Raw genomic sequence first — 17,542 nt, forward strand, 5'->3', positions numbered from 1 at the left:
TGGTTCGTTTTGCGAGAATAACAATCACCAATTTCAAAGTATTTATTAATAATATTTTAAATATGCTTTGATGAAAAAATATATTTTTTCTTATTAATTTTTGAACTTAAATTAACTATTTTTTTTTTCTCTTTTCAGATATGGAATCTATCGGTGCTAATCTAGTTAATAAGTTAAGATAAATGACACGATAACACAGCGCAAAATTTTAATTTTTGCAAATATTTTGCAATTTTGTTCTTGTTTTTTTTTTAATTTCAACTTTTTTTTTTAATTTATTAATAACTAAATTAGACTTAAAACTGTTTAATAAAGTATAAAATTAAAGGAATTAAAAATTTCTTTACTTTATCCAAATAAAAAAAAAAATTCAAAATTGTTCTTCAATGTAGAAGTTAAATAGAATAACATTCGAAAACAAAATTAATTTTTTAAAAATCAAAAAAAAAAAAAAATTGCATCACAATTTTTTTTTTAATTTTAATAAATAAAAAAAAATATGTCAAGTCGTTGTTACAATACAACCAATTACAATGCGAATGGTAATCAACAACAACAAATTTCTACATCTTCATCAACTGCCAGAAGTTCTGCAATACGAAAATTATCTTATTCAGAAGTTGCATCCACCGGTATAATAACATCGGGTTCGTCAACAACGCCTATGAGTGGTACAGCCGCAGTTGTACAAAATTCAAAAATTCCAACATATTTTTCATCATCAAATTTAATTGAATTGCAACCGGTTAAAATGTCGCATAGCAGTAATATTAATAATAATGGAAATAATGATCATGATTATAAAATTGAAAGCTCAACAGCTGGGTATTCAACACCACCAGTTATAACAACAAATAATACAAACATCAATTATCCAGCAAAATTTAATTCACATTTGTTGGATCATGGTTACGGGGCGACACCACAACCATCTATTCCTGGTCATGATGGTAGTATTGTAAACAGTGGCAATTCTTCGTCAGGTCAACCCAATTATCATAATATGACCGGAAAATATACAACATCTGTAAATAAAAATGATCAAAATATTACAGCATATTATAAAGTAATTTAAAAATTAATATTTTAAACGAATATTTATCCAGTTTTTAACCAAATATTCTTTTACAGCAAGTAAAGCGACGTTTACCGTTGAATGAAAGCTCATCGTCTCCAGTTCCAGTTAAATTGTTTAAAAGTTCGTCAATAATAAACAGTTTTAGTCAACAGCAGCAACAGTCAAGTCAACAACATCAGTCAGCATCTGGTAATTTTCAATATATTAAATCAGAGTCGTCATCATCTATAGCGTCAGGAACGTCAACGCCAACAACTTCACATTCATCATTATCATCATTTTCATCTTCAAATCATAATAGTAATAATAACAATCATCATTCAGGTACAACAGCAACATCAACACCACATTCAGGTAAAAAAAGGCCACCGGATACGTCATCAGCTGCTGGAACACGCGCTGACACATCCTTAGGCATTTTAACAAAAAAATTTATTGATTTATTACAAGAATCTGATGATGGTACAGTTGATTTAAATCTTGCATCAAAAAAATTGGAAGTACAAAAGCGTCGCATATATGACATAACAAATGTTTTAGAAGGTATTGGAATATTGGAGAAAAAAGCTAAAAATAACATTCAATGGAAATGTGGCAATTCATTGATGAGTTTAGAAACTTCAAGGCGGATGCAATTAGAGAGTGAAAGACTCGAGCAAAAAGAAAATCAAATAGATAATTTAATAGATCAAATACGTAGTGAATTAAAAGATATTAATAGTCATGCGTATGTTACGCAACAGGATCTGAGAAATGTTGACATTTTTAAAGATCAAATTGTTATTGTTGTTAAGGCACCACAAGATACTAAATTAGAGGTAAATTTTACCTATATTCAAAATCAAAAATATTTTTCAATTATTGTTGTTTTAGCTACCAGATACAAAAGTTCCGCGTGAAATACATTTAAAAGCTGAAAACAATGGTGAAATAAATGTATTTTTGTGCACTGATTCTAGTCCGCAAACTTCACCAATTCAAAATAAACTGCCTAATGATCCATTATTTAATGATATTCAACCACTTTTAGCGCCAGTTTTAGAAAGTACCAAAAAGAACAGAACAGGTAAGATAAGTTGTAATTTAATGTACCTTTTATAAAATAAAAACATGAATATATTCTCAATGACTTAGTAGTTCAATTTCAAATAAAAATTTAAAAAATTTATAAGTTTATGTACTAAATTAATTCTGTCCAGCAGGTTTGACATATCCAATCCGTTCGGCACAACGAAACTTAAATAAATCAATTGAAGATGCAGCAGCAAATAGTCCAATACACATAGATAATTTTACACCAAAACCAGATCCTGAAACATCGTTAGAAAGTTATTTACACCAAACTGAAACTGCTACAACCTCAACAGCACAATTTCAACACCATCGTTTTATTAAATCAGAAAATAACAAACAAATATCAACATCTTCTGTTACAACAATATCAGAATCCAATTTTGTATCAAATTCGTCAACATCAACGTTGTTGCCCGCAGCAGCAATATCATCAACATCATCATCTATTGTACCTGGAATTAATAATAATATAAGTAATAATAATATTAGTAATATTGAGAATAGTAATAGAAATGATGCTACCGATGAAAATACATTGATTAAATCGATAGCTACAGAATCAATATTCCCAACAACATCAAAGCCAGTTATAACACAAGATCAAATTGATCTTTTAGATATAAGTAACAATCGTATACAGAACTTATATTCAACGACTGGTTCAACCACAAAAATTATTAAATCGGAACCAATTGATCCAACAATATCTTCGATAATTCAACAATCAAATATTAATTTAATCAGTAATAGTAATAATATTAATATTAATAATAATAATAATAATAATAATAATAATAATAATAATAATAATAATAGCAATAATCATATTAATAATCGCGGTAATAATAATACTAATAATAATAATAATAATAATAATAATAATAATAATAATAGTAGGAATAATAATAACAATAGTAGTAGTACTGATACTAGCTGTAACATAAATACTAATAAAGCATCAGTCAGAACAAATTCATCGTCCTCTACGGATAGTTGTAATGATGTAAATAATGGCCTTAAACATGACGTTTCAATGAGCAGTAGTTTATCATTTGCTGTTGATTTAAATACCAATATTAATAGTGGTGATAATAATCATCAAAACCAAGAAGAATCAACTACAATAGAAACAACCGAAACAGATTCATCAAATAGGGATGATAATTCAGATGGTACAAATTTACAAAACAATCATAGGCAAATTCCAACAAATAAAGGTGTTCGAAATACATTAATTTATGGTTCAATTAATCTTAGTCCAAATATATTGCCTTCAAATAATGTTGATCAAAGTTGTGAGTTATTGTTTATTTTTAGTTTTTTTTATTATTTTTGTTAAAATTTATTAAAATTTATTTATGTTATTTGCTATTATTGGTGATCGCTATTTATTTTATTTTCAAATTTGCATTTACATTATTTTTATTTTTATTTAATTTTTTAGTACAAAACTGTGATGCGTTACAATCAATTTTAATAAAGTCGCATCTATATTCATGTATATGTAAAATGAATATATTTGTCTTGTATTGAACGACTATTTTTACATTATTTTTTAACTTGCAAAATTAATTTCAAATTACTGAAAGTTATTTTAACTCTAAAACATTTTCCATCTCCCTCCTCTAGAAACATTTTCTTTGCAATTTTTTATAGAAAATATTCGTTTTTTTTTTTATTCTTGTTCCTATACTTAAGTATAGTATAAAGTTTATTATAACATTTATAAAAATTAAGTATAAACACACAGATTTCCATATTTGTACTTGTAATGTAACATGTTATTTATTGTGTTTTCTACTCAATCACTCTTTTAACGAGGTTTGACAAAGAAAACAGCTCTGATTGATAAAATAAAACTTCGTCACATTATTTTTTGAATAATTGTCAAATAAAGTACATATTTTATGTACACACTTTTGGTTTTAAAAATCACAGTTTGATTGATTTAACAAATTTATGCTTGATTTCTTTATTTAATCCTTAAGCTTTTTAAAATTTATGTAAATTTTTTTATGCATTTTGTTTGGTATTTTAATTTTATTACCCAAAATTAACAAAATTAAAAAAGGAACTTTTATTTTTCTGAAAAATTTGGTGATTTTAAAATTTTTTTAATAAGTGGTGGGAAAATGGATTAAAATTGCCGAGCGGGAACTCTGATTGTGACTGCGTTAAATTTTTTCAATGTAAATTTTTTCAATAAACTTCTATTCAAATTTATTTTGTCTTAAATATTGAGACCGAAAAATTGAGGTAGAATGACAGAAAAAATTTAAATGTTTGAAATCGCATCACAGTCTGAGTTCTTGCTTGGCGATTTTTATATATCATCATACATTGCATCAATTCAAAGGAAACAGAATAGACAATAATATATAAATATTTAATAATTAAGTATAAAAATAGTGGTGAAGTTAGTTATATTAATGGTGGTTAAATAATTTAAATGTTTTCATATTGTATTGTGACGTCCTATTACATCAACGTAGTGCACAAAAATATCATATGTACATATTAATATTAAAAAAAAAATATTTAAACTAATAAAATTTTTATATTTTTAGCTGATTCATTTTAAGATAATAAATACACAATTATACATTGATATATGTATGTAAAATTATTAAGATAATTATAAAATTAAAATAATGAAATTGAATTACAGATAAGTGCTTTGTGTTTCAATAAATATTTTACCAATTATAACAAAAATACAAAAGTTCATATACTGCGAGGACATTAATTGCTCAGGAAGTAAAAATATTTGATAATTTATTTGACAAAAATGAATATTATGTTTAAGTGTTTTAAAATTAAAATATTTTTTAGTAAAATATTCAAATAAAATTTTTAGTAATGAGAATTTTTAGTAATTCAAATTGATAACTTGAAAAAGTGTTAACTTCTAAATAATTGAAAATTTACTTTTATTATTAAATTGTTTGAGTATTGTTGCAATAAAATTTGTCCTTTACTCCTTAGTATTCAAATTAAATATTTTTATAAAACATATTTACATAAAACAAATCATTTCTTAAATGAAAAGGCTTTCTTTTGAAGTTCTAAATTTACCAAAGTCGAATAATTGAACATAAGTTTTTTCATTACATTTGCCAAAACAGTAATTAAAATTGATGATTATATATAAAATATCAAGACAGTATATGAGCACTCTAATTGTTATATATTATTATTTAGAAGCTTTTGCTATTACAAATATAGTTATTTTAAATAATTTTTTTGCTAAACTTTAAAGTGCTTTTAACTATGAAACTAATAATTATGCATCGGTAAATTATCAAATGTAAAAATAAAGAATAATACTAAATGCAGTATAATTTAATATATTTATGTGTAATATAATGGTTCATCAAGGGATTTGTTTTCAAATTCATTTCGGGACTGTAATCTTGTGGGTCTGCATGTGAGAATTAAATAAAAATTATATTTTTTTTAAAAATTGTAGCACCATGAGATTCAGCTCTGATGTGAATTAATTATTGCACACATTAAAAAAAAACATTTTTTTTTCTGAAATATTGTAAAAAAAAAAATAATTTTAATACACTATTTTAATATATTACCGTTTCATTATATATTTCATGTGTATTGTGATATAAAACAATGTATTTTAAATAAAAAATTCTAATTAATATTACAAAAATATTTGATAAATGTGATTAACTTATAACATTTTTTTTTTATTTTTTTCTTGTAAATTTCAGATTTTGATGACTTATCACCGTTCTTATCTATTGAACCACCACTTGATGACCATTATAATTTCTCATTGGGACAAACTGAAGGAATATGTGACCTGTTTGATTTTGATCTGTAAAAACAACACTTTAACTAAAAAGAATGTTGTGCGACCAGGCACAATGTAAAAGTGCAGAAAATAAGCAATGAAACTGAGAAAAGGGAAATTCGCAATTTCATGTTTTGCATATTTAATTACTAATTTCACAAGAACACAATTCTTAATTCCATCAGCTGGTTTTTAAGTATATGACACATGAAAGAAACGAGGAACAAATTTTGATTTCTTTAAAAAATTAAAAATTTAAAATACGCTTAAGTAAAAACAAGAAAATTTAATTTTAAATATAAAGAAATTAAAATTTGTTTGTTTTTCTTTCTGTAATGGATTTAAATATTATACCATCCTAAAAGAATGCAATTTGGAGTGGTTATTGTAAGCTCAGATCAGTTTTTAATTGTTTGAGTACAATATTAAACACTGTGATAAAAACCAGCATATAAAAGGACCTTAATCGTCTTTTCTAAAATTTCTACATTTTTTCGAATTCCATCAATGATTATTTTTCAGAATTATATTATATGCAAAATCACATACACATATTAAATTTGTTAAACTTTATTAATTGAAATTATAAACATAAAAAAATAAAATTAAAATGAAGCAAGAAGGGGGAGGGTCATTGGGAGCTACAATTTTATTTTAAAATAAAATTTATACATATGATTTATATAAAATTTATATACGTATTTAAAAAAAAAACTCCTTAAACATAATTTATGTAATATATTAAATATACATAATATTATTTTATGGAAATGTTTTTTTTTTTTTAATTTTTATTGTAAAATTTATTTAAGAACATAGTCAAGTCATTAAAATATTTAATTAAATTAATTAATAATATTGAGAAATAATAATAATATTACAAACAAAAGAAATAATATATTACTGATTCAAAACAATTTAAATATATTTATATATATAAATATATAAACATATATAAAAAGAAGTAAAAATAAATTTAATTACAAAGAATTCAAAAGAAAAAAAAACAAAAGTCATAGTAAATTAGTTTTCTAAAAAAGAATATTTAACAAATTCTTTAACAAAAAAATATAAATAAATAAACTGAGTTAGAAGCCCAAATAATCGGAAAAATAAATTTTACAAGAGATCATTGAATAAAAATAATAAAAAATAGACTTAGAATTTAAATTAAAATCTTTTAATTATTTTAAAAAAAGAAAATTAAGACTTTTAAAAAATTAGCCTATTTTATAATAAGAAGCACACAGAGATATTAATTTCAGTTTGTTAATTTATTCATACTAATAACGTAATTGAATTAATGAAATATAATAATTACTGAATTTTAAAGGAAATTAATTAAAGTATTTAACATATTATAAATGTAATCTTTATTTCGAGCATTATTCCGATAAAACAAATAAGTAAAATTATTGTGATTTTCTGATTCATTTCTAGCTGGAAAATTTATTTTTATTATTATGATATCACGTGCTACAGCTTTTATTAAATTTAGCTACATATTTTGTTGATGTTAAAAAATATTAAATAATTTCATGAATTTCAGATATTATTGCCGAAACAAAAACTGTAAACTTTCAATTATAATTTGCACTTTATTACATTAAGTTGGATATTCAGAAATTATAATTTTTTTTTTTAATTACAACAAAAAACCAAAAATGTTACTACTTAAATTTTTTAATATATCGCATGAGGCCAGATTCATTGTCTGATATAGCTTATTATCAAAATAAATAAGATTTCAATTGAAATGGAAATGAATATCTCTGATAGAAACTAAAGTTAATATTTCAATAATTAATAGGCAAAAATTAATAGAAACTACATTAAAATAATGTGTAACAAGTAAACGTACAAAAAGAAAATAAGTAAAATGTAAAGTAATATACTAACAGTCTAAAAAATTATAACAGTTAAAAAATTATATCTCTTTTGTATTTTTTTTCTTTTTTTTTTAATTATAAACATGATTTAGTGGAATAGTATTTAAAAAAAAAAAAAAAATCTGAAAAATAATCCGTGTCAATAATTTGTAGGTAAAATAAATTTTTTTTTATTAAAACTAAAATAATATGTAGCAAAAAAAAATTGAGGGGAAACTTAAAAATTTAAAATTTAAATATTTTTTTTTGTAAATATAGTTTATTAATATTAATGCCTTGATAGTAAACATTTTCGTAAATATAACTAACCTTCAATATGATGGAGTTATTGGGTTTGAATGGGTTTCAACACCAGAGCCAATAAAACATATGGACTGGCTTTTATTAGAAAATATATCAATATATATATAAATATGCCCGAAATTGCTCGAAATTGTTATGTTAACATTGCTTCAAATTCAATAAAATTTAGAAATTATAGTTATTTTTGGAGGCCTAGGCTCGACAGGTTTTTTAACTTTATCGGGCCAATAAAAAAGTAATTTAAATATTTAAAACTAAATTAGAAATCAATTCAATATTTCAATAGTTTTCTTCTTCACCTTTTTTAAATTGATTTCAAATCAAAAGTTTGTTCTTTATTGTAAATATGTAACAAAAATTTAATTAAATTTTTTATTATTTGTTCCTTTTATATGTAAATTATTATATTAAATATATGATTAAGTTAATTCACTTTTTTAAGGAATTCTATGTTTAAATATCTATGTCTTTTGGATTAGTATTTTCAGAAGTTGAATATTTATTTGTAAAAAAAAAATAAATAAAATTAAGTCAATTATTTTTGTAACATCTAGTCTTTGTTTGGAATCAAAATTATATAATTTTATTTTAGATTTTAGTATAACTATAAACAAATTAATAAAATTTTCAGTTATATGTAGAAATTTCTCAAAATCAGTTAATGCTCTTGTCATAGTAAAAAAAATTATAAATCTTTTAAGTTAGATATGCAATTTTATGGATGAGGACTAATCTTTCTGTCAAAATTTTTAGTAAGAAAATTTATTATGTAATCATGTTATACATAATTTGTATAAGCCGTGTTATATAATTATAAAAAATTTTCTTAAAATTATCATTTCAAAAATTGCTGTATTAAATTTTCCTTTCTTTAAATCAATAATCGATTATAAACATTCTTTTCTATTTTATTAAAATAATTTAATTCTTTAAATAAAATAAAAATATATTTTTAGCATAAAAAATATTATACATTAATTAAATGTTGGCATGCTGTAAAAAAATAAAATAAAGCAAAAAAAAATTTTTAAGTGTTCGTTTTGTCCTTTTCCTAATTTAATATGCATTTAAGTATATTTTCTTCATCGGCTTCTGAATTTACTCTACAAAGTTTTTACAAATTCCGAACTAGATATTGTTATAGAACTCTTCCCTTTTAAATTCAAGCTTAAAACTCATTCATTCGCTAAAATAATTCGAAATTTAAATTGTTACCTTAGTACTATATTAAATAATATCAAAAGAACATACATATAAAGAAGTGTTAATTTATTAAATTTCACAATTATAATAAGGTTTAAACAATAAAAAATTATTTAAATCCTGATACACCTTCTTGTCTTTTTCCCCGTAAGACTTCGTTACCTATTTTTTCTATTTCGATTTTTATAGAGATTTTAGTTAAACGTGAAATATTTTTTTTTTCATTTAATTTTTTTTTTGTTTTTTTTTCATTAAAGTTATTATTCATCTCAACGCTTAAAAAATAAAATATAAATTAAAACAATAATAACCAATGTAAAATATATATTTTCTAATATGTAAAATAGAAATAATGAAAATGAAAATCAATATAAATAACATAAAAATAATATCTTAGTGTGTAAGAAGACAAAGATGATAAATATGCTTATAAAGTAAAAAATAAAAACAAAAATAAAAAAAAAATTGACAAATTTGGGGCGTCCATAAATTGAATAATAATAAAATAAAGGAGTATCATTTTATACATAAAAATCTATAATATCAAACAAATATATTTTAATATATTGTAATTAAATTTGAATTACTGGAAAACAAGAAATCATTATCATCTGAAGAAAATAATTAAAGAATAAATTTATCAAATGTTCAGCTGAATCTTGTAATATTTCAATATTTCTAATTGATAAAACAAGATAAAAAATTAAGTAAATACGAATTGAATTTTTTTAACTAAGCAATTTGATTTTTGATTATGAATTGTTTTGTTTCTGCCATAAATGAGAAAATCTTTGTATCGAATTAAATATTTAGTTAATAAATACAAAATTTAGTATCTAATAAAAAACAATAAATCGTTTAAGCAATTTAAATAGAATAGCAGAATTTAAATAGAATTATCAAATAATTTAACTTGATTTTTATTTAGTAAAAATGCTACAATTCCAAGTTTCTATTGGAAAAATTAAAATAAAAAATATTCTCGTAATTTTTGAACTGTGAATTGTACTAAAATACCAAATATTTAATTTGGACAACCCATTACATATTTCTTATTACATAACGTTAATTATTAATCTATTTTATTTGACTATTTGAAATTATATTAATATTTTATTTGACTATTTGAAAATATATTATATACATAAATAATAATTATTAGTTATCACATAGACGAATTTCTTTTATGGAAATTAAAATTTTATGACGAAGCTTACTCTGCTGAAAACTATTAAAATTCAATAATATTACTAACTGGTTTAGTAATTCTGGACAAAATTTTTGTTTGAAAAATTAAAATAAAAATCCAAAACTTAATTAAATTTTATTTAACTTTTATTTTTTAACATAATTATGTTTTCCTATCTTGTTTACGGCTTTTGGAAACAACCTAATTAAAATCAAATTGAGGAAAAAATAAAATAAACATAAATAAGAATAAATAAGAAATAATTAAAAATAGAAAACAAAAAAATTTATGGATGGTTTCATATGTGAATATATTTTCTAAATAAACAAAAAGAAAAAAATTGTTATAGAATTAAAAATAACAAATATGAAACAGAATCATTTAAGTAATTGAACATAAGTAAATCAATTCACAAAGAAAAATCCCTTATAATAGTAAAAAAAAAAAAAAACAAATGAAATAATTATTAGAAATAAAAAACGATTTAACAAATATTGTTTTCTTTTTTATTGTATTTTTTACAATTCATATATGTAGAAATATAAACATATATATTTTAAATTAATATATTAACTATATAAACATTATATATAAAATTATAATAAATTTTAAGTTTATTATTATTGCTATTATTAAAATAAAAGAGTTTTTCTTTTTCTTTTTTGTTTGTTAGTTATCTTTAAAGAATAATTAAACTAAATTTAAAATTATATAAATATATTTATATAAAACATTATATACTTATGAATGAAATAAAAATATAGAAAAATAAAAAATTTTACGAAATGATAATTATTATAATATAACTTTTTTTCCTTCTTAATTTTTTTTTTTAGAGAACAAGACAAGTTTTAGAGTTTAATGTCAAATTAATTTTTTATTTTTAATATAATTGAGATGTACCCCAAGAAAAACGAAATTCTGTGTGGTGTCTGAAATGTAAATTATTCAAATAAAAGAAGAAAACATTTGTTTGCAGCATCTTGCTAACTTAACAAATTTTAAAAAATGCAAACTTGAGAATCACAACAGTTCCGTTTTCAAAATTTGAAGTTTTCAAGAGAATTTAAATAACTTGTGAATGTGTATATTCTTATTGAATATATTATTATATATCTATGAATTTTCCCTTAAATAAGTGGCGTCTCATCACTTGAGAAAAGGTAAGTGAAATTAATTGCAACATTATAGATCCATTACCAAAGAATTGGTTATTTAAGCAGAAAATAAACTGGATAAAAAAACTAGGCAGTGATATATCATAAATAGACATATTTATTAATTTAAGAAACAAAAAAAAAAACAAAGAAATATAATGAGAAAAAAATTTAAAATAAGTGTTATTAAACAATTAAAAAAAAAATAATTATGTTTCCCAAAACATTAAAAATCAAGCGTACAATGTTGCAAATTTTTTAACACTATATTTGCTTGTATATTTGAACCACACATCCGACAGAGATTTATTTAAATAAAAGCCCAATATCAACTCTATATTTACATAAAAGAAAATCATTACCTGCTTGTTAATTTAAAATCCATTTATGATAAGTAGACTCTTAATAATATATTTTTTCAAAAAGATTTAATTATGTACCACTTAAATGGTATTTGTTTTCATTTGTATAATTAGAAAATCTTTTATAAAAACCTTGAATATTTGTATCGGAATAATATACTTAACCTTTTGACCTTTTTTATTCAATAACACACGCAAAAAAAATGAATTTTTCTGCATTTAAAAATTTTTTGCATACAATACTTATGTATTTTATAATTTTATTTATAATTAAATCTTATGTACACATACATATAGAATATATAAATATAAAGGCATAAAAAACAAAAGCAATTGTAAATGAATTTTCTTTCCTTGATTATTTTTATTAAGTATGTATAACACAAATAAAAAAAAGTTCTTCAAAACCCAAACAATCACCTGTTGCTTTTATCACGGATACATAGTTACCCCAAGTAAATATATATTCATATCTATATATATGTATAAAAGTACATAATAAACGTTTCCAATAAATAAAATATTAAAGATTTTTAACTTATTTTCATACACCTGTATTATTATTTATAGATTTCTTATAACTTTTCAAAATTATAAAATCATAACAATTTTTTACTTGGAAAGGATTTGTATTTAATGGCTTATTGGTAGTAAATGTAACGTATAAGAAACAATATGAAATTGTGCAGTATAATGTTAATCCATATTAAATATAACAGCTTATCATAATCAACAAAATTGATTTAAATTCAAACTTATTATTTTTGAAAAAGCATGTATGAAAATCATCTGTGGAATAAGAATAAATTTGATAGAATGAACTATTTTGGTCAAACAACATCATTTAATAGAATGGTTAACATTTTAAACTCGTAGATACTCTGTTACAAGTTAATATGAAAGCTTGTAAATATTTTAGGACCAGGAAATTTTTGATCTAAACTAGTTTGAGTATCAAAAACATTACCGTCTCACATTACTTTCAATGTGATAAATTTGAAAAAGAAGACCGAAAAATTTTATATTCGTAATAAGTTTTTCTGATTGATTTCAAATTAAATTTAGCTAGCGTCTAAGGAATCAATTAATGGATTAGAAAATTTTTAATTTTGTTATCTGTTTAAATTATTCTAAGTTTTAGAAACAGGAAATTTTGAATATAAAGTTTCTATATTTAACAAAGTTCTATTCAAATACAAACATATTTCAAATTCTTAAGTTAAAGCTTTAGAAAATATTTACAAACAAAAGTGAATTGCATGCGAAACATAAGATTCATAATATATTTACTACAGTCTGATTCTAGTTCGTATAGTAATATTAGTACTCATTTTAGTTTTATTTCATAAAGTAACTTAATCAATAACCATAACTATTCATAACTCTATGAATGCATAGTCTCTAAGTATAATTTTTCATTATGTTGTCTATATTTGTATAAAATATCCAAAACAGCAGAAAACAACAATAACCATAAATATTTTTTTACAGAAATAAGAATAAGTAAAGTAAAAAAACGAAATTTTTTTGATATAATGTAATTTGTTGTTCAGTTATAATCGATCAAACAAAATCATGCTATTTAGAAAAATATCCTATCAACAACATTTACCTAAAGCTCTTCTGAATTTGCAAATATATAAATTTATTATTTTGAATTAAAGAATCAGTTTATTTCTGTTATCGACAATGTAAAGTTCAGATTTTGTTATTTTTCTTAATACTTATAAAAATTTTCAAAAGGGCTCCAAGTGAGCTCTTTAATACAAAAAAAAAACAAAAACTATAAAAAATGGATGATCGTACAATTGATTTAATTTTTATGGGCTCTTTAGAGTCCCTACCACCGGTTAGCTCAAAAATTGTTCGTATTTTTACATCATCTACCTTTACAGGTATTAAAAAATTTATTTTTAAAATATCTCATAATTGAATTATGTAACAGATTACATAAAAAACCAAATTTTTGTTTTTCTAATTAATTAGATACGACAATGGAAAGAAATACTTTAATGGCTAAATGTTATCCACGAATTAAGGATTATTGTCGTGAAAAACATGGTCTCGAATTTCAAGTAAGTGTAATATCTAAATAAAAAGAGATTACATCAAAATTTTTAATCGATTTTTCCGACAAAAAAGTATTACTGAAACGAATGTAATAAAATTAGTTAATGTATAAAAATAGTGTTGTTTTTTGTAAAAACTGTTATATGTTATATAACAGCTGGTTTAACTGAATAACCGAAATATTTTTGTTTATTTTTCAAAAAATTTGTGTATTTTCTTTTTATTTAATTTTAATTAAATTATTTAATTAAAAATGCAATTATTTTTTTTTACAAATTATATTCGAAGTTTGCATTTTTATAAATAAGAAATTAATGAATCAAATTTATATAAATATTAATATTAATATTTTTATTAAATGTAATTTAATTATTTTCAACATTTTTATTAAATTTGTTAATACCGGTAGTTTCATTATTGTTAATAACATTGGCGGTAATTTTTTTATTTCTGAAAAAAAAAGTTCGTATAAATTTTTTGTTGGCATAATTACAAAAGTGTTGCATCTTATTAAATAAGATTAATTTCAAAAAAATTTAATTGAATTTATATATCACATAAAATATTTTTAATTCAAATTATTAAAAATCAAAATATTTTGCATTATTATAGTAAAATACTATTTACTAATAAATTGAATGAAAAGGATGGAATTTTGAAAAAAAAAATTTTACAGTGATAACTGATGTTTGAGAATGATATCTGAAATTTTAAACACATGAATAATTCGACAAAATTTAAGGCAATCTTATTACGAATACTGTTATATTTTTAAAATAAAAAAAAACTATCCAAAAAAATAAGTGTAGAAAGTACATAAGCCTTGTAAACTTTTCTATGTCTTTTTGGATTGTTTTGGTATTTTTATAGGGATAGAGGAGTTTACAAAAACGTTAATATATGAGTTGCGGTAGAGTACTTTACTTCTTAAATACCAAAACAGTCTATATCATCCAATAAACAAATAAAAGGTTTCAATACTGTCCTTCTTATCTGGTAATTAAGAAAAAACATTTTTAGAAATAAAAATTCACTTACTCCATTCAATAAACTGCAAAATATTTATATTTTCATTAAAAATCTGTTTAGACGAAATCAAGATTCAGAAGTGTAGAGACAGACCCAAATCTTAAAAAATGTTTTATTATGAAATTTTATATTTGAAATTTGGTGTGATCTTGTTGCATGCACTTTGAATCTGTAAAAGCCCTAAAATTTATAAAATATTTTTAAATTAAAAAAAATTTGAATATATAAAATTCAAGAGAGACAAGTATATTTTAAGTAAATTCTTGGACCGCAGTATAAGTTCGTATATAAAGTCGCATAAGAAATTTTTTGTTTTCTTTTACTGCAAAAAGAATTAGCAATGCTAGTGGCGATTAAAACCTGCTAAATTTGTGATTTTTCATTTAATTGGCATAATATTTTTCACTCATTAATGACATCATAGTTACATTAGTTTATGACGTTACTTTATGAGTCATCATCTAATAATAACTAATTGTCAAAGAAAAATTTCTTTAAAACACTATATTATTAGCTTCTAAAAATTTTTGTAGTACTTTTTTAATTATTACCATTTTATTAATGGGGGTAATGGTGATTAAAGATAGGAGCGTGGGGAGGCTACAATAAGTCAAGAATGGCTGCGGTGGCTTGGGGGTTACTCCTGTCCCACTCGGTTCTCTTGAAATCTGCAATCTATAATCTACCATTTTATTAAGTAAAGTTACTCTCAATGTTTAATTTACCCTCTGGTATATATACACAATTAACATAATAATTACCCATACGGTATTTCACATAGATTATTATTTGTTTATACAAGTAAAATATACTTAAAAATTTTTCTATTTCAAAAAAAGAAAAAGTTTTTTCGTCATGTAATAATATAAATTTACTCTAAATTCTAGCACTATGATAACATGACACAAACAGTTTAAAAAAAACTAAAATATTTTCTGTTAATTTTTTTTTTTTCCTTTCATCCTTTCTATATTCCTAAATAAAACAGAAACGATAAGAAAAATAATTTTATGACAACAGACTTTCAAGAAAAAAATGTGGTATCCTTTTTAGCAATATAAAGTTCTTATAATATACAAATACAATAATTGTAGGAACAGTAAAAAAGAAAAAGTCATTATATTTTTATATAAAACAAATCACCTAAGATATTTCATGTTGATGACACTAAATACAAGTACATTTAGTGTTTACATATCTTCGATTTTTTTTCCGTTTGATATAAAATCAAAATTATCAGAGAATACGGAATCGAAAATAAAAACCAAAATTAATTTCGCGGCGACCTAAATTTAATCCTTTATATTTTGGTATTCATGTCGTGATGCATTTATGTTTTAATGCTTACTTTGAAAAAAAAAAATATAAACAAAATTAAATATACAGGATGTATAGAAATTATTGGAAAAGGAGCATTTCATTAAAATATTAAAGTTATAAGTTTTCCGTCTTAAGAACTTTCTTATAAGGTGAAATATGAAGTTTTTTTTTTTAGGTGAAGAATAATAAAAAGAAAACAAAATGATAAATAAAGGATTTTTCTTTTGAATACTTTATATTTTATGGTAATTTTTAGGTTGATAAAATTTTCGTAATTTATTTAAAAAAGAAAAAAAACTTTTCATAACATATAAAAAAAAAAGAAAAACAAATAATAAATCAAAATTATCATTTGCATATAAGAAAAAACTTATTAGATATTTTATACATAGAAATGGTGTCATAGAATTATCACGATATCTTCATGCAATACAACACAACTATTATTTTGATAGTAAACATAATTGACTTCGTACATATTCATATATATATATGTATATATATATATATTTGAATAATATTGTGAGGGTTGCCATATTGTATTTATGGCACGAGATATTATTTGAATTTTATCGGTTAACAGTAAGTTTTGTTTTAATTAAATGAAATTGAATAAAATATTTTACAAAAATAGTTTCTCTTGCTCCATTATTAAATTAAAAAAATTACAAACTAAATTCAATTGATAAATTCAATGAATAAATGAAAAATTATTAGATATAATTTCTGAAGAATTAAGAAAACTCAAGATTCTACAGGCGCATAAGCGTGACCAATTATTTATAAATGATTTGAAAAATATTTAATTTTTAAAATCATTTATACATAATTTTTAATTCACTTCGATAATTCAGACATGCACTTAATGTTCTAACTCAAAATTTTTTTTTTGTATCAATTCGAATTAACAGGAAGCAGTTACTTGTACTTTTCCAGATTTCTAATAACTTTCATTCTTCTATTTGATTTTTTCAAACCTCAAATATTTTTGCAGTATTTAAAAAAAAAAAAAATTTAAAAATGCTTTAGAAATTTTAGTATGAAACGATTTTCGAAC

At 21.9% G+C, this 17,542-nt stretch overlaps 2 protein-coding genes across 14 annotated transcripts in view; both read left to right on the plus strand.

Annotated features, from left to right (window-relative positions):
- The window catches only part of LOC129614031 (transcription factor E2f1), a 99,069-nt gene extending 92,256 nt beyond the window's left edge, over positions 1-6,813 (plus strand). For 6 of the 9 annotated variants that reach the window (XM_055528404.1, XM_055528403.1, XM_055528402.1 and 3 more), the window contains 5 exons: positions 139-1,066; positions 1,132-1,896; positions 1,952-2,144; positions 2,278-3,447; positions 5,881-6,812. In XM_055528404.1, coding sequence (XP_055384379.1) covers positions 500-1,066; positions 1,132-1,896; positions 1,952-2,144; positions 2,278-3,447; positions 5,881-5,993 — 2,808 coding nt within the window. In that variant the 5' untranslated portion in view covers positions 139-499 and the 3' untranslated portion in view covers positions 5,994-6,812. Of the gene's footprint in view, positions 1-138; positions 1,067-1,131; positions 1,897-1,951; positions 2,145-2,277; positions 3,448-5,880 lie in introns of all 9 variants that reach the window. The other 3 variants (XM_055528409.1, XM_055528408.1, XM_055528407.1) reach the window with 3 other exon arrangements.
- Positions 6,814-13,763: 6,950 nt separating this feature from the next.
- LOC129614023 (NACHT and WD repeat domain-containing protein 2) overlaps positions 13,764-17,542 on the plus strand; it is a 28,509-nt gene continuing 24,730 nt past the window's right edge. For all 5 annotated transcript variants that reach the window (XM_055528391.1, XM_055528390.1, XM_055528389.1 and 2 more), the window contains exons 1-2: positions 13,764-13,961; positions 14,053-14,141. In XM_055528391.1, coding sequence (XP_055384366.1) covers positions 13,859-13,961; positions 14,053-14,141 — 192 coding nt within the window. In that variant the 5' untranslated portion in view covers positions 13,764-13,858. The remainder of the gene's footprint in view (positions 13,962-14,052; positions 14,142-17,542) is intronic.

The sequence above is a fragment of the Condylostylus longicornis genome, unplaced genomic scaffold (genome assembly GCF_029603195.1).
Source record: "Condylostylus longicornis isolate FDR11 unplaced genomic scaffold, ASM2960319v2 ptg000100l, whole genome shotgun sequence".
Classification (NCBI taxonomy): Eukaryota; Metazoa; Arthropoda; class Insecta; order Diptera; family Dolichopodidae; genus Condylostylus; species Condylostylus longicornis.